The sequence below is a fragment of the Aotus nancymaae genome, unplaced genomic scaffold (assembly GCF_030222135.1).
Source record: "Aotus nancymaae isolate 86718 unplaced genomic scaffold, 86718_ANA_hifiasm-v0.15.2.pri h1tg000019l, whole genome shotgun sequence".
In the NCBI taxonomy this organism is placed as follows: Eukaryota; Metazoa; Chordata; class Mammalia; order Primates; family Aotidae; genus Aotus; species Aotus nancymaae.
The window spans coordinates 2,442,485-2,465,867 of NW_026988431.1; the positions used below are offsets into that span (position 1 = coordinate 2,442,485).

The window sequence follows — 23,383 nt, forward strand, 5'->3', positions numbered from 1 at the left end:
AGTTTGTTTTTCTTTTTTAAAACAATGTGTTTGCATAAGTTATTGTGGTACAAGGTGGTGTCTGGTTACATGAGTAGGTTCTTGAGTGCCGATTTGTGAGATTTTGGTGCGCCTCTAATCTGAGCTGTAGGTACTGCACCATATTTGTAGTCTTTTATCCCTGTCCCTTGCCCACTTACTTTGTTTTTCTTGAATTGCCTGATTTTCATCCCAGTGGTACCTTATACAATATAACCATTGTGTGTTTATCACAATTAAGAAATTAGCATTGCTCTATTACCATTGACTAATCTATATACTGTATTCACATTCACTGGTTTTTCCAATGATGCTTTCTTTTGCTGTTCAAGGATATTAGATCATCTTTTCAGAGTCAGTCTTTGAGCCAAGCTGCAAAAACAATCCTCCTTCCCATTCCTGATTTAAAAAAAAATCTCTAGAGATAGCTACACCTTTTGAAGTCTCTGTTTTTATCATCTTGCAAAGTGTGTTCATTTGACTCATTAATTCAGGGTTACCGCGGAAGTGAAGCACAATCCAACCAACACCATTGTCTGTAAGGCCCATGGGGAATGGAACGGTACTTTAGAGTTCACCTACAGCAATGGAGAAACCAAAGTCATCGACACAACGACACTGCCAGTGTATCCCAAGAAGATCAGACCTCTTGAGAAGCAGGGGCCCATGGAGTCCAGGTGAGAACCGGGCTGTGTCTTCCTCTCCAGCTTAGTCGTGCTGGGCACTTGACTCAAGGGACAGAGAAGAAAAAAGACTTTGCAAGCTTAGGACTGGAAAGAGGCCAGGAATCACGTTCTCCTGGCTTCTTTAGATATTTTAATTTTCTACCGTGTGTCACTTAGGAACAGAACCTTTCAGCTTTTGGTTAAGTCATTCAGTCACGGGGTGGGGTGTGAGGACTGACTTCAGCAGACTTTCACTGCTTGTCTTGCAAAAGTTTGTCAGCTCAACTGATCTGTTGCTTAACTGCAAAGGTAAATACGGAGAATTAATAGTAATCAAGGAACTACACAGTGAATCAATGAGATACTAATTTTTTCTTGCCAGATTAGCAGTGTTATTTTTAAAAAAGTCAATGCTGGGAAAGGTGTAGTGAAATTGACACTCTTACACCCTGTCCTTCTGGTACAAGCGTGCAGTTCAGGTGCATGGATCAGCAGCTTTCAATTCATGAATCCACTTTAATCCCACATTCTACTTCTAAGAATCTGTTCTCAGGGCAAATTCTTAAATTCAGAAAAAAAAAAAAAAACTAAGCAACAAAAGAAAGATTGAATCACTTGTCTAATATTTGGAAAATGGCTAAGCAAATTATGAAGTATCCATTCAATTCATGTATTATAATGCAGTCACTTAATGTGATGTTTATGCAGGCACAGAAGCAGAATCTCCTTGGAATATGCCAGTTTTTTTTTTTTTTTAAAAGATAAGAGTCTTACTCTGTCACCCAGGCTGGAGTGCAGTGGCACGATCTTGACTCACTACAACCTCCACTTCCCAGGTTCAAGCAGTTCTCTGCCTCAGCCTCCTGAGTAGCTGGGATTACAGGCGCCCACCACCAAGCCCAGCTAATTTTTGTACTTTTAGTAGAGATGAGGTTTCACCATCTTGGGCAGGCTGGTCTTGAACTCCTCCCTCATGGTCCGCCTACCTCTGCCTCCCAAAGTGTTGGGTTTAGAGGCGTGAGCCACTATGCCCAGCTGCCAGTTTTATTTTTTTAATGTAGGACATCAGCAAACTATGGCCTGTGGGCCAAATCCAACCTGAGGCCGATTTTGTAGATAAAGTTTTATTGGAACACAGCCATGATCATTCATTTACATATGGCTTACAGCCACCTTCCTGCTACAATGGCTGAGTTAAGTAGTTGTGACCAAGACCATATGGCCTGCAAAGCCTAAAATGTTTATTCTTTGGCCGTTTACAGAAAATGTTTGCCAACCCCTGCTCTAATCAAAAAGCATACGCTCTTTAGAAATATGATGTAGGGTTAAAATGAAATTACAAATGATTTTGTGAAAGGGTTCACTATTACTACAAGAGTCTGTAACCAAATAGAAATAGTTCTTATACGTGAAAGCAGGGATACCACAGTGTGTATAAATAATTCATTATACGAATAACTGTGTTTAATACAAACAGCTTCAGTATCCCTAGAAACCTCTGCTTGGTTGTAGAATGAGTACCCTCTTGCTTGTTAATCAGTCTATTTGAGGACAGTGAGCAGAACCTTCTCTGTGTCTAACTGGAGGCTTGGACTCTAACCAGTTAGTGTCTTTTTCAGCCCATCCTCTTGGGCAGCAGTAGCAGGACAAGGGAAAGACTGCAGTGAGGAAGGAAACCATCCCCTTGCTCACACTGCCTCTGATGAAGCATTTGCAGAATGGGGAACCCTGTGGTTCATATCGTGACGTGACTGTTGTTTCTGATCTGGCTATTGAGAACAAAACTATGATCCCCTGCTTCTTTTCTTTGAAGGATATCAGGGTAGTTGAGCTACTCCCTGTTAAGAGTCTTTGTTGCTTGTTAGCCTGTGGGAACTCAGAACTCAGCTTAGAGCAGGGGCGGAGTCTGTTGCCAGAGCAAGAGAAGATGCTACCTCTTTTTGACTACTTCTATAGATTGTACTGGAATGCAGAACAAGCTCCAGCAGCCCCTGTATCTGATTTTGCTTTCTTCGGTTTCAGTTACCTGTAGTCAGCTGCCACCTGAAAATACTACAGTATTTTCAGAGAGAGAACACATTCACATAACTTTTATTATGGTATATTGCTATGATTGTTCTATTTTATTATTAATCGCTTACTCTGCCTAATTTGTAAATTAAATGACATCCTACATAGGTATAGGAGGAATCACAGTATATGTAGGTTTGGTACTATATGTGGCTTTAGGCATCCGCTGGGGGTCTCCGAATGCATCCTCCATGGGTAAAGGGGACTGCTGTATAGAGAAACTGAGCCCACCCATCCTTGCTCTCTGCAGAGGAAACGGCCTTGAGGAGCGGAGTGGCTGGTCCAAGGCTCCTTGGCTGCTCAGAGCACTGTGTTCGCCCTCCCAGCCAGGCCTGCCAGGCCTTCCCTGCAGAGGCAGAGGAAAGGACCATCTGCACTAGGTGGCCCAGCAGTTAGAACAGTGTCTTAGCTCTCACAGTGGTGCCAGCCCATGGTGAGGCCTGCAGTCCCCAGCTAGAATTCCTGGAAGGGAACTCAGTCCCATTAGGGAAGTGGTTGTGTGGTGGCGTCCTGATTTATCATGGTTCCTTTCCTTTCTCTCTAGAACAGAGTGTGTCTGAATACAGGCTGGTCCCGAGGAGGTCCTGAGGAGGAAAGCTGTGTGTTAAATGCAAGCCACATACAAGCTGGTGTTAAACACTAGCTGTTTCCCTTTTCTCTTGTCCTACTGCCAAAGTGCTTGTTTTTTGCCAAGTAATCAGCCTTCAGTGATGTAAACCAACCAAGTTCCCTTTTTATTTTGCTCATTTCGTGGGGTTTCCTCCTGTCATGCTAGGGTAGGAAGGTCAAGGTGATCTGAGTCTCCAAGGAGCAGCTGGGCTGAGGAGGGGTAGTGAGCCCAGCAGCGTGGCCTTACTCCCTTTAAGCTGCCTTCTACAGTGAATGCATGAAGCAGAGAAGTGGCTTTGTGTAGACCTGGGGAAGATGAGAGATCCCGCACTACAAGCATGCACACACAAATACCCACACACCACACATGCAGCAGCCTCTAACTCCTAATTCCAGGTTCCCTTTGGAAAAGCAGGTCTTGTTCAGATTTACCAGTGTGGTGACCTTGGGCGAGTCACCTAACCTTATGTGGACCTTAAATTTTCTCCTCTGTAACATGTAGATAAGAAAACTACCATCTATAATACATCATTGGGTTGCTGTGAGGATTAAATAGGTTTATATACATAAAATGCTTAGAAATATGGTAAATGCCATATGTGCCTGCTATCGGGGTTTGCAGTGGTAGTAGAATGTTTGCTACTACTATTATTAGATTTGATTCCCAGAAACTCCAGGCCCTGAGAAAGGCATGCTGGCTGGTGCAAGTGGAGAGTAGAAACAGCATAGAGGTGGAGCTGGGTAGCCGTGGGTTTAATTCCAGGCTCTCGGGATATTCGAGGTATCTGGGATGAGCTGCCCCAGCGAGGGCTGCCCTGGATGTCCCTTGCTGCTCTGGCTGCTCCTGGTGGAATTCTGTTAGCTTGCAGCCAGCTGGCCTGGCTGATCGTTTCCTCTCCTCCATGCATCCCCAGGAACCTCTGGCGGGAGGTGACCCGATACCTGCGGCTGGGGGACATTGATGCAGCCACCGAGCAGAAGCGGCACCTGGAGGAGAAGCAGCGGGTGGAGGAACGGAAACGCGAGAACCTCCGGACACCGTGGAAGCCCAAATATTTTATCCAGGAGGTAACTCTGCCACCTGTCAGTCACTGGGCTCTTGCCCAGGAGATAACTTGTCCTGAGAGGGTAGATGGGTTTTTCTTGCTGACCCCCAGGCTGGCTAAATACCAGGCAGGGGCAGGGCTGGACTGAGGGAGTTTCTTGCTGACCCCCAGATTGGATAAATACCAGGCAGGGGCAGGGCTGCACTGAGGCAGGTCGGTTCTGGCTGCAGTTTTGGACCAGGCTTCAGGACAGGTTTTCTGCCACAACATTGATGAAACCTTCCAGAGGGCAGAACCCAGAATACCAGACACTTCCCCTCCGGTATCCCTCTGTCAGAAAAGCACGTCAGCCTGCCAGTGAGGGAATGGGATGGGTTGCAGACAGGACTGTTCTGTTTTTAAAAAGAAAACCATCGGCTGGGTGCTGTGGCTCACGCCTGTAATCCCAGCACTTTGGGAGGCCAAGGCGGGTGGATCACCTGAGGCCAGGAGTTTGAGGCCAGCCTGACCAACATGGAGAAGCCCCATCTCTACTAAAAATACAAAAATCAGCCGGGCGTGGTGGTGCACGCCTGTAATCCCAGCTACTCAGGAGGCTAAGACAGGAGAATTGCTTGAACCCAGTAGGTGGAGGTTGCAGTGAGCTGAAATTGTGCCACTGCACTCCAGCCTGGGCAACAAAAGTGAAACTCAGTCTTAAACAAACAAACAAACAACCCCAAAAACGTCATGGCTGTTACTTCATCTTTAGTAACAAGCTAGTTGTGGAGTAGTGCCTCACAGCTCATCTCCACACCTGGGTGGGCTGGAGCCCTCACTGATGGAGAACTGCCTTTCAGAGCTTTGCCTTCTGTGGGCCGCAAGGGCTGGTCATGCTGGGGAAGGCCAGCGCCAGTCCTGTGCCTATGGTGCTGCTGCGGTCACCTGCAAATGTGACAATGAGGTAGAAATAATACCTGGGCAAGTGGCCAAGGCGCTGTGTGCCCAGCTGAAGCCTTTATGCGCTTGAAGTTGTTTGTGGAGGGATTGGGAGGCATTCTGAGAACAGAACTGGAAATGATGAAAATGTAGGAGCCACACTTCTTCAGGGAGGCCCGTAGGAACCCAGCAACATCAGTGAGCAGCCGGCCAGGGAGGGCTGGGGCAGATGCAGCTCATCTCCTGGTGATAACAGATCTAGTTGTTCATGAGGTGCCAGAAATCTGAATTTATCTCATATTTGCATGGTATCAAAGAATTTAAAAAATTTAAATGCCAAGAGCCAATCAAAATGTATCTGTGGGCTTCCTTTGACCCAGGTGTTGCTACCCTCTGACTTCTGCTACAAGAAGGGATTCTTCTGTCTACACACAAGGCTGAGAAGTGAGTTAGGGCAACATAGTAGGGAACTGGGGTGGATTCATGATTAAGAACAGGAAGCCACCGCTGCTCTGCCGAGTCAGGAACCGTGGGCTGTGGACTAAAGGTGATTTCAAGGGAGGATGCTGGTTCAGACAGGAGAGCTGCCTGGAGAAGACCCCGCCTTTATGGGTCACTGAGTGGGGACCCTGTGTGGGAGCCCTGCCCAGGTGAAGGAGAACCTCAAAAGATCCTTCTGTGAGGTGGACCCGTTTTCTCTTGAGTCTGGCTTCTGTGGAAGGTTGTGCATTAAAAAAACAACAACAAAAACATTCATAGTTCTTCCTGAGTTTAAGAAAAGCCAGTATGTCCATAACAGAAGGGCTGGGGACATGTAAGGAATAAGAGTCATCTGAATACCAGCACAGTTGTCATTCAGTGTAGCACCTTCTAGTCATAACTAGATGGTATGTATTAGTACCGTTTTAATTCTTGCCTTTCTCTCACTTGATATTTGATTGGTGGTGGTTCTCGTGTGTGCGGATTTGTTTGGGACTACGCCTGCTGGAGAGAGCCTTTGCTGGGTGCTCCCCTCCGGGCGGGGTCTGGGACCCCCCTTGCCTTGTCTTTTTCCTGGCCGTTCATCTGGCTAGTCTCCTTTCCTGTTGTCCCACTGTCAAAGTGCTTTTTTTTTTTGGCAAGCAATCAGCCTTGATGTAAACCAACCAAGCCCCCCTCTCATTTTGCTCATTTCATGGGGTTTCCTCCTGCCATGCCAGCGTAGGAAGGTCAAGGTCATCTAGGTCTACAAAGAGCACCTGGGCTGAGGAGGGGTAGTGAGCCCAGCAGCCTGGCCTGTGTGTGAGGGATCGGGACAGGGCGGACGTGCAGGCTGGCTGCGGTTAGCCTCGCCCTTTTCCCTGTCGAGAGGTCTCCATGTAATAACTCCTCCTTTCTTCTCTTGCAGGGCGATGGCTGGGTATACGTCAATCCCCTCTGGAAGGCACACTGATGAGGTGGAGGTGCAGAGCTTCCCAGTATAGCCCTGCTTTTGTAGGAATATTAAAGTAGTAGAGTATCAGGGTTTTGTTGGCGTTCACTGAGACCTTGTATTAGCATCCAAGACATAACAGAGAAATTATATACTAGGAAAAGCGCACCCCACACTCTGCTAGAGGAATAAATTTATTCAAGAGCCATTTGGGGCGTGTGTGTGTTCACACGCATGCACTATGTACACATCTGAGTGTGATTATACATGTAAATACTGCACTCACCAAGGTTGAAGTGGGTAATCATGAGCTCCTTTTTATCAATGAAGTTTGAAGTTTTCTATTTTTCACTTTGCCAAAAATGTTTTACACTCACAAAGATATTCTCGCTTAGTCAACTCCTGTCAAAATGAAGGTGACCTGGCGTGGCCCGATCACCATCCCTGTGGGAGAAAGTGGCTCATTCCCGGTAGAAGTATGGGTGGCTATCATTTCAAAATTATTGTGATTCTCACCTCCCTCCCCACCTCAGTGTTTTGTCTGTGCGCACCCAAGAAAGATGAGCAACTGTTTCCTGCTGGGTGGGGATTGGAAGGAAGCCGGCAAGGATTTATGCCGGAGCCTTGCAGGATGGAGCACCTCTGGGAGAACTCAGCCAAGGCCCACCAAGTACTTTCCACTCACCTCTCATGGTCACAGCGCTAGTCATACGTTGTTGAGAAGTCGCTTCTCTTACATCAGAAAACCAATCATATGGAGACTTCTTTTATGATGAAAAAGGGCTTTAGAAGTTAAATACACGCATGCACATGCAAACATGCACAACCACAGCCTCAATCTTGTATTTAGTTTGGGGAAAGAGAAGAGAATTTCCTGTGGATTATTTTTTCCCTCAAGTGCACCTCTCTGGTTGACCCAAACTCTGCAAGAAAGCACTGTGATTAAAACATACATAACGCCTGCATACACGTTCCATGGTTTCAGTTAAATGTCATCCTTTAGCCTTTACAGATGAGGTCAAAGCAGTGACCAAAATGCAAAGCAAGGGAAAAATGAAATATCTGGTTTTTGCTGAATGCTTAATTTATTTTTTACTGTGCCACTCCAATGATATTTATAAAATCCAAATAGCATGAAAGCTTCTCTGTAGTAATACTAATTTTGTGCCTTTTGTCTGCTTTCTTAAGACCAGTTGTTCACAGTTTGTAGATATTAGACAAATATATTTCGATTGAATACTTTATCTGTGTCTGTGTTTTATTTTCAGAGATTGAACATAGCTCTCTAAATGAGCTCAAATTTTCCTGGTTAGATATTTCTAATTATTGATAAGAAAAATATCTCTATCAAACTAGTATTAACACATTTTAAAATCTATGAGATTATCAATATTTTCTGATCAGTTCATAAGAACATTGAACTCTTACCTAGTGAGTATTGTTTCATGAGCAGACTCACTGCCAGAAGTCATGATGGAAGCCTGTTTAGGTCCACAGTCTTTAAAGCATCTGGGTGAAATAAGTATCTGGAACCATTTTATTTCTGACAGAGAAAGTGGAATAAATGCTGCTTTGAGAAAAAGAAGAAGAAAACTCAATGAGACTGAAAAGTAATCACTGTGTTGTTGGATTTTCTAGTCTTACTCCAAAGCATAAACCATCTGAGAAGCAAAACATGGAGAAGGCTCAGTATTCTTTTGGGGCAGGGAGTACATTTAAAATTGTGAAATATTACGTGTCTGGAGATTTATATAAAACATGTACAACTCCAGGAATAATTAATGAATACCCTTGTACCCACTGCTAAAGCAAAGAAACCTGTTTACCAGTACCTTAAAAGCCAGTATTGTGCCCTATACAGTTGTATCCCTGTCCATGCCTTCCTGGAGTGACTGTCCCCTTGTGGCTTTGTTGTTTTAAGCTATACACTGTGTATATTTCTAAACAGCGTGATTGCTTTTACCTGTTTTTGTAAAAATGCAATCATACCATAGTTTGCTGATCTGAGCCAATACTTTCTAGTTCAATCTGTGTTGCTCTATTTGTTCATTTTCTTGCTGAGTTCATATTATGTTTTATTTTTTATTGTGGTAACATATATATAACAAAATTTACCATTTTAACTGTTTTTTTTTTTTTTTCTCAGATGAAGTCTCTGTCGCCCACGCTGGACAGCAATCTCGGCTCACTGCAACAACTGCCTCCCAGGTTCAAGCGATTCTCCTGCCTCAGCTTCCCGAGTAGTTGGGATTACAGGTGCCCACAACATCGCCTGGTTAATTTTTGTGTTTTTAGAAGAGACGTGGTTTCACCACGTTGGCCAGGCTGGTCTCAAACTCCTGACCACAGGTGATCTGCCCACCTCAGCCTCCCAAAATGCTGGGATTACAGGCATGAGCCACTGCAGCTGGCCCCATTTTAGCTATTTTTAAGTGTACAGTTCAGTTGCATTAAAATACATTCATCATACAGTCCTCATTACCACCTACCTCTGGAACTTTTCTGTATTCCCCAAATGAAAAACTATACTTATTAAACAATAACTCTCCATTCTCCCTCTCCTCCCAGTCCCTGGCAATCAGCTTTCTACTTTCTGTCCCTATGGATTTGACTGCTGTAAGTAATTCATATGACTGAAATTATACAACACTTGTGCTTTTTATGTGTGTCTTTTTCACTTAGCATTATGAGTTCAAGGTTCATCTTGTGGCATTGTATCCATTTCTTATTAAGGGCTGGGCGTGGTGGCTCACGCCTGTAGTCGTGAGGACAGGGTAGACATACAGACTGGCTACAGTTACCCTTGCTTCCCCTTTTCCCTGTTGAGAGGTCTCCATGTAATAATGTGGCATTGTATCAATTTCTTATTAAGGGCCGGGCATGGTGGTGTGTGCCTGTAATCCCAGCTACCTTGGAGGCTGAGGCAGGAGAATCGCTGGAACCCAGGAGGCAGAGGCTGCAGTGAGCTGAGATCATGCCACTGCACTCCGGTGTGGGCAACACAGTGAGACTCTGACTCAAAAAAAATGTTTCTTTTTAAGGTTGGATAATACCCTCTACCTTCCCCCAAAATATACATTCCTATTTTGTTTATCCGTTCACCTATTGGTGTGTACAAATATCTTTTCAAGTGCCTGTTTTTTGTTTTTCTTGAGAAGGAGTTTCACTCTTGTTGCCCACGCTGGAGTGCAGTGACACAATCTTGGCTCACTGCAACCTCCGCCTCCCGGGTTCAAGTGATTCCCCTGCTTCAGCCCCTGAGCAGCTGAGACTACAGGTGTGTGCCATCACTCCCGGCTAATTTTAGTATTTTTAGTAGAGACAGGGTTTTACCATGTTGGCCGGGCTGGTCTCAAACTCCTGACCTCAGGTAATCCACCCGCCTCGACCTCCTGAAGTGCTGGGATTACAGGCTTGAGCCACCACGCCTAGTCCCTGCTTTTTAAAAAATACACCCAGAAGTGGAATTGCTGTATCATATGAAAATTCTGGTTTAAGTTTTAAGGAATTGCCATGCAGTTTCTCACAGTAGCTGGCTGCCACATTTTGCAATCCTACTAGCAATATCCAATTTCTCCACATCCTCACCAAATCTTGTCACTTTGTTTTTTTCTTTTGTTGTTTTAACCACCATCCTAATGGCTGTGAAGTGCCATTTCAATGTGATTTTGATTTATATTTCCCTAATGGTTAGTGGTGTTGAGGCTGTTTTTGTATTTTTGGCCATTTGTAAATCTTTGGAGAAATGTTTATTCAGCTCCTTTTGCCCATTTTAAAATTAGGTTCTTTTTGTTGAGTTTTAGGGGTGCTTTATGGATGTTAATCCTTTATCAGATACGATGTGCAGATATTTTCCTCTGATCCACTGGTTGCCTTTTCTCTGTTAATGGTGTCTTTTGATGTACAAAAGTATTTAATTTTGATAATTTCTAATTTATTTTTCTTTCGTACCTGTGCTTTTGATGTCATATCCAAGAAATCATTGACAAATCCAATGTTGTGAAGTTTTTGTCCTATAATTTCTTCTAAGAGTTTAATAGTTTTAGGTCTTACTAGGGGGCAGGGGGTAATTTGATCGTTTGTTTGTTTATTTTTGAGACGAAGTCTCACTCTTGTTGCCCAGGCTGGGGTGCAATGGCATGATCTTGGCTCACTGCAACCTCTGCCTCCCAGGTTCAAGTGATTCTTCTGCCTCAGCCTCCCGAGTAGCTGGGATTACAGGTGCCTGCCACCACGCCTGGCTAATTTTTGTATTTTTAGTAGGGACAGCGTTTCACCATGTTGGCCAGGCTGGTCTCAAACTCCTGATCTCAGGCTATCTGCCCGCCTCAGCCTACCAAAGTGCTGGGATTTATATATGGTGATTGATAGATAAGGGTCCAACTTCATTCTTTTGCATGTGGATATCCAGTTTCCCCAGCACCATTTGTTGAAAAGACTCTGCATTTCCCTTTGAGTGATCTTGGCACCCTGTTGAAAATCATTGGCTATAGACGCAAATGTTTATTTACGGGCTGTCTCTTCTTTTCTATTGGTTGATGTCGGTCTTTATGCCAGTACCACACTCTTTTGGTTACTGTAGTTTTGCAACAAGTATAAAATTAGGAAGTATAAGACCTCCAACTCTTTTTTCTTCTTTTTCAATATTGTTTTGTCTATTCAGGGTCACTTGAGATTTCATGTGAATTTTAGGATGAAATTTTCGATGTTTGCAAAAATCTCTAGGATTTTGATAGGGATTGTATTGAATCTGTAAATCCCTTTGAGTAGCATTGTCTTAACAGTAAGTCTTCCAATCTATTAACCAGAATAACTTTATTTTATTTATTTATTTTTTTTGAGACGGAGTCTCACTCTGTCACCAGGCTGGAGTGCAGTGGTGGAATCTAGGCTCACTGCAACCTTTGCCTCCTGGGTTCAAGCGGTTCTCCTGCTTCAGCCTCCCAAGTAGCTGGGACTACAGGTACGCACCACCACACCCAGCTAGTCTTTGTATTTTTAGTAGAGATGGGGTTTCACCATGTTGGCCAGGATGGTCTCGATCTCTTGACCTCGTGATTTGCCCGCCTCGGCCTCCCAAAGTGCTGGGATGATAGGCGTGAGCCACTGCACCCGGTCCTCTTTCCATTTATTTGTCTTAATTTTTTTCAGCATGTTTTGTAGTTTTCACTGTGCCAGTCTTTCACCTCCTCGGTTAAGTTTAATTCCTAAGTATTTCACTCTTTTTGTAAGTAGAACTTTCTCACTTTCCTTTTTGGATTGTTCATTGTTGGCATATAAAAACACAAGTGCCAGGCACAGTGTCACATGCCTACAGTCCCAGCTACTCAGGAGGCTGAGGCAGGAGGACTGCTTGAGCCCAGGAGTTTGAGACTACAGCATGCTATGCTTGCTCCTGTGAATAGCCACTGCACTCCAGCCTGGGCAACATAATAAGACCCCATTTCTTAAAAAACACACAGAGCTGATTTTTGTGCATTGGTTTTGTATCCTTTGCTGAATTTGTTTATTGTAACAGTTTTTTGGGGGTGTGTGGGATCTAGGATTTTCTAGATACAATCATGTCATTTACAAACAGATTTTACTTTTTCCAAATTTGGATGTCTTTTATTTCTGGTTCTTGCCTAATTGCTGTGGCTAGAACTTCCAATACTGTGTTGAATGGAGGTGGTAAAAAAAAGAAAAAAAAAATCCTTGTTGGTTTTTTATCTTGCTGGAAAAAGTTCCAGCCATTCACTATTATGAGATTGGCTGTGGGATTTTCATATGTGGAATTCATTATGTTGAGGTACTTTCCTTCTATTTCTACTTTGTTGAGTGTTTTTGTTATAAAAGGATGTTGCATCTTGTCAAAATGCTTTTTCTGCATGAGTTGATCATGTAGTTCCCCCTTCCATTTTATTAATGGGTGGTGCATTGCACCGACTTTCATATGTTGAACCACCTTGCATTCCAAGAATAAACTTCTTGTTGTCATGGTGAATAATCCTTTAAATATGCTGCTGAATTTGCTTTGCTATAAGATGATTGAATCAATATTCATTCATAATGGATGTTGGTCTGAAGTTATCTTGTGTCTTTTCTGGCTTTGGTACCAGAGCATGCTGACTTCATAAGATGAATTAAATTTTCTGTTTCTTTATTATTCAGTCCTGGTAGGTTGTGTGTTTCTAGGAGTTTGTCTGTTTCATCTAGGTTATTCAATTTGTTGGCATACAATTGTTCATGGTACTCTTATGATCCTTTTTATTTTTGCAGAATTGGTAGTAATATCTTCACTTTCATTTCTAATTTTAGTTATTTTTTTCTTAATCTAGCTAAAGGTTTGTCAATTTGGTTGATGTTTTTGAAAAATTAACTCTTGGTTTTGTTGATTTTTTTATATGTTTCTGTTGATTATTTCTGCTTTAATTTTTATTTCCTTCCTTCTGCTATCTTTGGGTTTAGTTTTAGTTCCTTAAGTTGTAAAATTAGGTTGTTGATATGAAATCTTCTTAAATATGTTTACAGCTAGTAATATATATTTCCTGTTCAGCAGTGCTTTTGTGGCATCCCATACGTTTGTCATATTGTGATTGTACTATCATTTGTCACAAGATATTCTATAGTTTGCCTTGTGATTTCTTATTTGACATATTGGTTGCTTAAGAGTGTGTTCATTTGGATTTCCCAGTTTTCCTTCTAATTTCATTGCACTGTTATTAAAGAAGATACTTTTATCATTTCCACCCTTCAAAATCTATTAAGAGTTGCTCTGTGGCCTAACATATGTCTATTCTGGTGAATAATCCAAGTATATGTGAGAAAAATATGCATTCTCTGGTTGTCAGGTTCATTTGGCCTATCACATCGTTCAAATCCTCTATTTCCTTATTGATCCTGTCAGGTTGTTTTATCCATTATTAAAAGTCAGGTATGAAACTCTCTATTATTGTAGAACAGTATTTCTTCAAGTCTGTCAATGCTTGCTTTATATATTTTGGAACTCTGACATTTGATGCATGGATGTTTATAATTGTTCTGTCTTCTTGGTGAGATAATCCTTTTATCAATATATAATGTCCTTTTCTCTTCAAATAGTTCTTGACTTAATTTTGTCTAATACTAGCATAGCCACTTTTGCTCTGTGATTACTATTTTTTCAATCCTTTAACATCGAATGTATCCATGTTGTTACAAATGATATGATTTCATTATTAATGGCCAAATAGTATTCTATTGTGTATATATAACACATTTTCTTGATCCATTCATGCATTAATGGACACTTGGGTTGATTCTATATCTTTGCTATCATGAATAGTGCTGCAATATACATGTAGATGAGGATATCCTTTTGATAAACTGATTTCCTTCCCTTTGGGTAGATATCCAGTAATGGGTTTGCTGGATAGTGTGGTAGCTCTACTTTTAGTTTTTTGAGAGCTCTCCATACTGTTTTCCATAGTGGCTGTACTAATTTACATTCCCACCAAGAGTGGTAAGAGTTGCTTCTTTTCTGCCTTCTTGCCAGCATCTGTCTTTTAACTAACAGTCATTCTGAGATAAGATATCTCACTGTGATTTTAGTTTGCATTTCTCTGATGACTGATGATGTTGAGCCTTTTTAATGTACTTATTGGCCGTTCATGTGTCTTCTTTTGAGAACTATTCATGTTCTTTGCCCACTTTTTAATGGTATTCTTTTGAAAAATTGTTGTGTTTCTTATGTAGCCATTAGTCTTTTGTCAGATGAAGTTTGCAAATATATTCTCTCATTCAGCAGGTTTGTGTCTTCACTTTTGTTTCTTTTGCTGTGCAGGTTTCAGTTTAATAGAGTCCCATTTGTCTATTTTTTATGTTACTGGCAGGAATAACCAGGTATGTCCATTTTTGTTTTTGTTGTCTGTGCATTGGAGGTTTTAAGACCTAATTTTTTCCCTAGACTAAGGCAAACAAACCTTTCACCCAGGCTGGAGTGCAGTGGTGCAATCAGCTCACTGCAGCCTTGACCTCTCACCCTCAAGTGCTCCTCCTACTTTAGCCTCCCCAGTAGCTGGGACCACAGGCATGCACCACCATGCCCAGCTCATTTTTTGTAAAGACATGGTTTCATTATGTTTCCCAGGCTGGTCTTAAACTCCTGGATTCAAGCAGTCTGCCCACCTTGGCCTCCCAAAGTGGTAGGATTTCAGCTGGTTGTAAATACATGGATTTATTCTGTGTTTTCTGTTCTATTCCATTGGTTTATGTGTCTGTTTTCATGCCAGTGCCATGATGTTTTGGATACTATACCCTTGTAATATAATTTGAAGTTAGATTGTGTGATGTCTCCATGTTTGTTCCTTTTGCTTAGGATTGCTTTGGCTATTCTGGCTTTTTATTGGTTCTCTATGAATTTTAGAATTTTTGTCTATTTCTGTAAAAAAATGACATTGGTATTTTGATAGGGATTGCATTCAGTCTGTATATTGCTTTAAGTATAGTCACTTTAACAATATTCTTCTGATCCATGACCATAAAATTAAAATGTCTTTCCATTTGTTTTTTCCTCAGTTTCATCGTTTTTTTGTAGAGATTTTTCACCTCTTTTTTAAATGTATTCCTAGGTATTTTATTATTGTTCTATCTATTGTAAATGGGATTGCTTTATTTCCTTTTTGGCTATTTCATTAGTGGTGTAGGCAAATGTAACTGACTTTTGTATGATGCTTTTTTTTATCCTGTAACTTTACTGAATTTGCTTACCAGCTGTAATAGTTTTCTGGTTGTGTCTTTTCATTTTTCTAAATATGTATCATACGCAAAGTGGGACAATTTGGCTTCCTCTTTTCCAATTTCAAAGTCTTTTTCTTCTCTTACCAGATTGCTCTGGCTAGGACATCCAGTACTATGTTGAATGGGAGTAGTGAAAATGGATAGCTTTATCTTGTTCCAGTTCTTAGAGGAAAGGCCTTTAACACTTTTCCATTCAGTATGATGTTAGCTATGGGTTTGTCATATATGGACTTCATTATTTTGATGTGTTCCTTCTATATGTTGTTTGTTGAGAGTCCTTAATCATGAAGGTATCTTGAAATTTATCAAATGCTTTTTCTGCATCTATTGAGATGGTCCTATGCTTCTAGTCCTTCATTCTGTTGATGTGATGTATCATGTTTATTGATTTGTGTATGTTGAACCATCCTTGCATCCCTAAGATAAATTCCACTTGATTATGGCATGCTGTCTTTTTGGTGTGTTCTTGAATTCGTTTTGCTAGTATTTTGTTGAGTTTTGCATCTGTAGTCATCAGGGACACTCACCTGTCATTTTGTTTGTTGTTGTTGCTGTTATGTCCTTACTTCTTTTTGATATTAGGGTAACGCTGGCCTCATAGATTGAGTTAGTTGGAATCCCCAATTCTTAATCTTTTGGAATAGTTTGAGGACTAGTATTACTAGTTTTGCTTTTGTTTTTTGAGATGGGGTTTTAGTATTTGCCCAAGCTAGTCTCAAACTCATGGGCTCAAGCGATCCTCCTACCTCAATCTCCCAAGTAGTGGGGATTGCCTCCAGAGTAGCTGTGATTACAGGCATGCCAGCACATGCAGCTATGGTATTAGTTCTTTATGTTTTGTAGAATTTGGCAGTGAATCCATCCACTGCTGGGTTTTTGTCAGAAGACTTTGTATTACCACTTTGATCTCATTACCTGTTACTGGTCTGTTCAGAGTTTTGATTTCTTCCTGTTTCAATCTTGTTAGGTTGCAAGTGTCCAGGAATTTATCCATTTCCTCTAGGTTATTTCAGTTTGTTAGCATATTGTTCATAAAAGTCTGTGGTAAGCTTCTGCATTTCTGTGGTATTAGTTGTAATGTCTGTTTTGCCATTTCTAATTTTATTTGGGTCTTCTCTCAGTCTAGCTAAGTTTATCAATTTTGTTTTATCTTTTTGAAGAACCAACTTAATTTCATTGATTCTTTGTATTTTTTTACTTAGTATTTCATTTAGTTCTGCTCTGATTTTTATTTCTGCTAATTTTTTTTGGCAGGGGGCGGACAGAGTCTTGCTCTGTCACCCAGGCTGGAGTGCACTGGTGCAATCTCAGCTCACTGCAGCCTCAGCCTCCTGAGTAGCTGTGATTACAGGCGGCCCCCACCACACTGGCTAATTTTTTGTAGTTTTAGTAGACATGGGGTTTCACCATGTTGGCCAGGCTGGTCCCTCCTGACCTTGTGATCCATCTGCCTTAGCCTCCCAAAGTGCTAGGATTACAGGCATGAGCCACTGCACCCAGCCTATTTCTGCTAACTTTTCTATTAGGTTTGTGCTTGTTTTTCTAGTTCCTTGAAGTGTATCATTAGATTTTTTTAGCTGAAATCTTTTTTGCAGCAGACATTTATTGCTATAAATTTCCTTCTTAGTATTGCTTTTCCTGTATCCTACAGGTTTGAAGATGTATTTCCACTTTCATTTATTTCAAGAAATGTTTTTATTTCCATTCTTCATTGACCTAATTAGGTTGTTCAGGATCAGGTTATTTAATTTCTATATGTATGTATAGTTTTCAGAATTCCTCTTGGCATTATGTTCTAGTATTACCCCATTGTGGTCCGAGAAGATACTTATTTTAAATTCGTTGAGACTTTTTTTTTTTTTTTGGCCTACAATATGGTCTATCCTGGAGAATGTTCTATGTGCTAATGAGAAGAATGTGTATTCTGCAATTGTTTAATAAAATGTTCCATAAATGTTTGTTAGGCCCATTTGATCCAAAGGTCAGTTTAAATCCAATGTTTCTTTGTTGGCTGATTTTTCTTTATCTAGATGATTTAATGCTGAGAGTCGGGTGTTGAAGCACCTCACTATTACTGTATTGGAGTCTATCTCTTCACATAGAATATGTTTTCCCTTCTCGTTGTAATTCTATAGGTAAAGTGCATTTCTTGTAGTCAGCATATAGTTGGGTTATGATTTTTTATCCATCAGGCAGTCTACATCTTTTAAATGCAGAATTTAACCGATTTACATTTAAGGTTATTAGTATGTCAGGTTTTGTTTCTGTCATACTGTTTTTACATTATTTTGTATATTCTTTCTTTTTCTCTTAATGTAATTGCAATTTGGTGGTTTTCTGTAGTGGTGAGTTCTTTCTTTTTACTTGTGCATTTGCTTTTCTGGTGAGTTTTTTACTTTCCTGTGTTTTCGTGATGGTAAATGGCATCTGTTTACTTCCAAGTTTAAGACTCTCTTGAGCCTTTCTGTAAGCTGGTATAGTGGTGACTAATTCTCAGCTTTTGCTTGTCTAGGAGAGATTTTATTATTCCTTTATTTAGTAAGGATAATTTTTCTGGATATAGTATCTTTGGGTGTCAGGTTTTTTTTTTTTTTTCTGTCGGCATTTTGAATGTATCATCCCATTCTCTCGGCACATAACGTTTCTGCTGAGAAGGTGCTAGACATTTTTCTGTTGTTTTCAGAATTCTCTCCTTGTCTTTGACTTTTGAGTTTGATTTAATGTGCTACGGAGAAGACCTTTTTGCACTGTTATCTCTTTAATGATCTCTGAACTTCCTGAATCTGGATGTCTAAATCTCTTGCTAGATTAGGGAAGTTTTCCTCTCTTTTTTCCTTCTGGGACTCTGATAATTCAGGTATTTTATTGTTTTGTGGTGTTCTGTATGCCATGAAGTTTTTGATCATTACTTTTTATTTTCTATTTTTACCTGAGTTATTTCAAAAGACTTGTCTTCAGGTTCTGAGATTATTTCTTCTGTTTGACATAACCAGTTGTTGAAGATTTAGAATGTATTTTGTGTTTCATCCAATGAATTCTTCTGTTCCAGAATTGGCTTTCTGCTTTTTTATGCTATCAATCTGTGTGGTAAATTTCTCATTCATATCTTTGTATATCTCACTGAGATGCTTTAGAATATTTTTTTTCCTGGATTTTATGAATTTTTGATTGGGATCTGTTATTGGAGAATTCGTGTTCCTTTAGAGCTGTCAGATTTCCTTGATTTTTCAGGTTTTCTTTGTCCTTATGTTGATGTCTACACATCTGGTATAACAGTTGCTTCTTACAAATTTTTGACTTTGCTTTTGGAGAGGACTTTTTCCTGAAGGTGTATCTATGATGTTGGTTGGGTAGAACACTTTCCCTTTGAGTATGATAGCGCATACTCTTCTTCATTTCTTCAGTAGTAGGCAGAATCAATGGTATCATCTTATTTCCTTGGTGGCTTAGGGTGAAGTTATTAGTGGAGATTTTGGTGATATTTTGCCGGGGCCTGGTATGCCATGTTGGTCAGTCTTTGGGCCCCAGCAAAATATCAAAATACTGGCAGCAGTGGGCTGTGTCTGTACTTGGCTCAGGGCAAGGGAAGCTGGCACTGGTGTTACTGAGTACATGCAGGCCAATTCTTGGGCCTCCAAGTAGCTTACTCAAGTGCCAGTAGTGGCAGCAATGAGTCAGGGAGGCAGGTCCTAGGTCCCTTGGGCAGCTAGCATTGCAAGGGCAATGACAGGAATAATGCTAGGGTGACGATCTGAGTCCAAGTGATGTGCATGGGTGCTCGTGGTGTCTGCAATGGGCTAAGAGGGCCCATCTCCAGGCCCACAAATGGAGGTGGCTGCTAACTGCTGGTAGTGGCCTGGTGGGTAGGCCCAACACCAGGCTTCTTGGAGGATTATTTAGGTGCCAGTGGTGGCGTGTGCCAGGCAATCCTTTGTTTTTTGGATTGTGTACTGTGACGCTGTGGCATAGTGTCGGGGGAGGTGAAGCCAGGTGGGCTTATCTTTAGGCTGCCTGATGGTGAGTGCAGCAGGAGTACACTCAGCAGCCACCTGTGGAATGCTTTGGTGGTAGGCGGCAGCAGCCTAGGCCAGCAGGTGGGGAACATATGTGCCACTCATGCCATAGCTTATGCTGGGGTAGCCTGTCCCTCACCCATGCCTCAGACCCTGGAATGACAGCCCAAGGTTATTCCTGCCTAAATCCCAGGGGCAACAGCCATACTTTTCTTATGCCACAAGCCCTGGAACTGCTGGGCCCCAGAACAGTGCATGGTCTATTGTGGAGAGGCTCTAAGATAATGCCTTGCTTTAGCTACTTACACCTTAAGGAGTATGTGAAACGCAGTGTGAACTTCCTCCCTGGAGCAGTGCAATCCTATAATCTCCTGGAGGCTCCCTATGTTAGCTTCAGGGCCTGTGAAGATCAAGGGGCTCTCCCACGGTAGGGCTGCAGGAGCCCATGGTAGAAATTTGGACTGCTGAGGGTCTGTCACTTACCTTTTCCCTGTATTGGGGAGTCTCTTGACTGCTAGACATTCCTGGACAAGCAGGCATTCCCACTTCCTTCTCCTTTATTGCTTAAGTATTTCCTATCCCTTTCCTGTTGAATTCTAGTATTCTCTCTTGGAGGATCTATTTGAAGTGTGATTATCTACTCACTACTGTTTGCTGCTTCTCTGTGGAGGCAGTGACTACTAAATGCTTCCAGTCAGCTATTTTGAAGTGCCTGTTGGAATCTGGTGCTTAAAATAATTTCTTAGTTGATATTCCAATTTTGTTTGGTTTTTCTGTGTTCTCCTGTAAAGTCTTTAGTATATCTGATGCTTTTGTTTAAGGGATAGTTTCTTCACATTTTTTCCTATGAATGGACCATATTTTGTTCTTTGTATGCCTTGTGATCTTTGGTTGAAAATTGGACGTCTGAAAAACAGCCAAGTGTCCCAGTCTTTGCAAACTGGCTCCATGCCAGGAAGGACCTTCACTAAGTAGCAGGATGTGTTCTGACCTTTACAATCAATCATCCCACGATGAAGCCTGAAGGACTTTGCTTGGTAAGGGTCTTGCCTGGGGCCCTGTATTTGTTTTTATTTTGTTATACCACACTTAATTTTTTTACTTTTTCAAAGTCTTCCTACACCTTGTTCTAGTCTGAGGGTCTACAGTCCTGCAGCTTTCACAAGCAGTTACCCAGCACTTTCTACAGCTTTTCCAAGCCTGTGCTCTAAGCTATACCACTTTTCCTCATCCACGCTCCAAATAAGGCAAAAAGAGACCAGTTCTTCAGCAGCCCCCAGAATGTTGCAAATAAGCTGTCCCCAGCTCCCTCCTATTTGAGGGAGGTCACTGGGACCTGGGCTGCTCGCTCTTCCCAACACAACACTACCACACTATGGAGAGAGTGGGGCAAGATTGAGCAAAACCACCACAAAATTTCTTACCATTTCGATGGTGACTTTTCCTTGATTGAGCATTAACTTGGTTCCTGTAGAGCTTTGCCTGCCTTCCAGAGTTCCCATAAGGCTTTAGTCAGTCTCTACTTGTTTTGTTAATGTTTCCATGAGGGAATGAAGACCTGGGGCTTCCTAATCTGCCATCTTGCTCTCATTTTCTATTCTTCCTGGTGCTGTATAGTCCAAGTACAGTGCAAAAATAAAGTGTACAGTGTAACAAGTTATTTTAAAGCAGACACATGTAACCATAATGCAACTCAAAAAACAGAACATTTCTAAAACTTAGTAAGTTCCCTGCTTACCAAATCCTCGATTCCCCTCACCCTCCTTTCCTAAAGCTGACCATTATTTTAATTTTGTGGGCAATCATGTCTTTAACACTATGTTTAAATCCCTAAACAAAATATAATAATCTTGCCTGTTTTGGAACTATAAACGGAAACATATGTTATATATCTTTTTGTCTGACTCTTTAACGTAATGTTTTTTCCTTACAAAGGAACGTTTTTTCCTTGTATAGTTCTTTTTATGAATGAATATACTGCTGTCAATCTATTTTTAACAGATCTATAATCACTGGATATACGAATTTGTATATTGTCAGTTGCACTAATGCCAAAGTTTTCCAGAGCGGTTTTTACCAGTAACATATGGGAGCTTGTTTTTGCATACCTTCTTTAATAATTATTTGTACATTTTAGCTAATCTGGTGGGTAGAATGTTCCTTTTCATGTATCTATTTGCCATTTGTATTTTTCTTTTGTCAAGGGCTAATAAAAATATTTTGTTTTCCTAAGACTTCTTTATATATTCTGGATATTAGTTACAGGTTGGGTGACAACATATCCTCATTATTTGCCCAAGATATCCAGTACATACCTGTGGTCCCAGGGTAATTAAAAAGGCCATTGAACAAAGGCACAGAACTTGCATTACCAGATTTCAAGACTTGTGGTAAACCTACAGTAATCAAGATGATGATACACTATTGGTTTAAGGACACACATACAGATCAATGGAACAGAATTGAGAATTCAGAAGTAGACCAACATTTTAAACAGATTTCTACAAAGGTTAATGGCCTTTCTACAAAGGCCAATTAAATGGGATAACAATAGTCTTTTCAACAAATGGCGTTGGATCAACTGAATTAAAAAACCCAAACACCTCAAAGTCATATACAAAAATTAATGAACTCAAAATACAGTACAGACCTAAATGTGAGGGAGAATTTTATATTATAAAATGGAGATATGAACTAGGTGGTGTGCTCACTGACAGGTCTCTATTAACTTTTTACTTTTTATATTCCCTTGGGGAAAGGGAAGTAACAGAGCTACACTAGTCCCCATGTTCTGCAGTGTTTGTTAATGAAGCCTTTTCATTAACAGTCAAGTCCATCAAATCATTTTTAAAAATTTTCTTCAGCAAGATAAGATACAGACTGGGCTCTGGACCATGTAAATCCTAGTCTGTGGAAGGAAGAACACATGATATAGCATCTAACTAGCTTGTTTCAACAACTAAGTGTGCTAAGATGATAATGCACTGTTGGCAGTCACTCGGCTGCCATTTGATCTTTAGTTTTCATTCTTACTAGCTCCACTTTTCACCGAAGCCAATTCATAGGCAGCACTTGATATTTTAATCAGTGCCCCCAAGCTGTTTTAGCCAGGCTGGAGTGTAGCAGCACGATCAGAGCCCACTGCAACCTTGAAGTCCTAGGCTCAAGCAGTCTTGCCACCTCAGTCTCCCAAGTAGCTAGGACTACAGGCACATGCCGCCATGCCTGGCTAAGGCTGTTTTTAAGATTTAGAAATAGAAAAAACTTCCAAGAAAATGCTCTATTTTCAACGTAAAACTGAGATTGTGACTATCTCTGGGTGACACAAAATTAGAACTGGCAATGTCTAGTTACTAAACAGATAGTGGGAAGACGTAAGAAACATTAAACACTAGATATGTTCTGCGATCCAAAGGACCACAGCTTATTTTGTTGCTAATATTCCATTTGTAATAATAGGGAGTTTGAACTAACTACCCACTAATGAAAATTAGAAAAGCTGAACAATACCTGCTTCAAGACTTAATAGAACCAAAATAGTAACAGCAGGCCAGAATCAAGAGGACAAATTCTAAGGGGAGTTTGGCATTTGGGGTTATTTTCCCTTGGGACATTGAAAGCGTTGAATAGCAATTTTAATGCCTTTGTAGGACTATGAGGACAAATATTTGTATCATCTTGGGTGAAATCATCAGAGAATTTCAGCCTGAGAAGAATGAACTAGCCCTTATGGGTAGTATGGCAGTCTAGCTTTGTGAATGATTAATTCCTTTATAAATTCAATTAAGGTGTTTCTGGTTTATTAGTTCCCCTAGGTACCTGGCAAAAACAAAAGAAAATCTGTACAGCATGGCTGATCATAGTGGCTCACACCTG

The 23,383-nt window shown here is 41.1% G+C and overlaps 1 protein-coding gene across 2 annotated transcripts in view; it reads left to right on the forward strand.

The window, feature by feature from the left end:
• Positions 1 to 21,741, forward strand: part of OSBPL10 (oxysterol binding protein like 10) — a 334,921-nt gene extending 313,180 nt beyond the window's left edge. For both annotated transcript variants that reach the window (XM_064378585.1, XM_064378586.1), the window contains 3 exons: positions 513 to 695; positions 4,277 to 4,430; positions 6,714 to 21,741. In XM_064378585.1, coding sequence (XP_064234655.1) covers positions 513 to 695; positions 4,277 to 4,430; positions 6,714 to 6,758 — 382 coding nt within the window. In that variant the 3' untranslated portion in view covers positions 6,759 to 21,741. The remainder of the gene's footprint in view (positions 1 to 512; positions 696 to 4,276; positions 4,431 to 6,713) is intronic.
• The last annotated feature ends 1,642 nt before the right edge of the window (positions 21,742 to 23,383 follow it).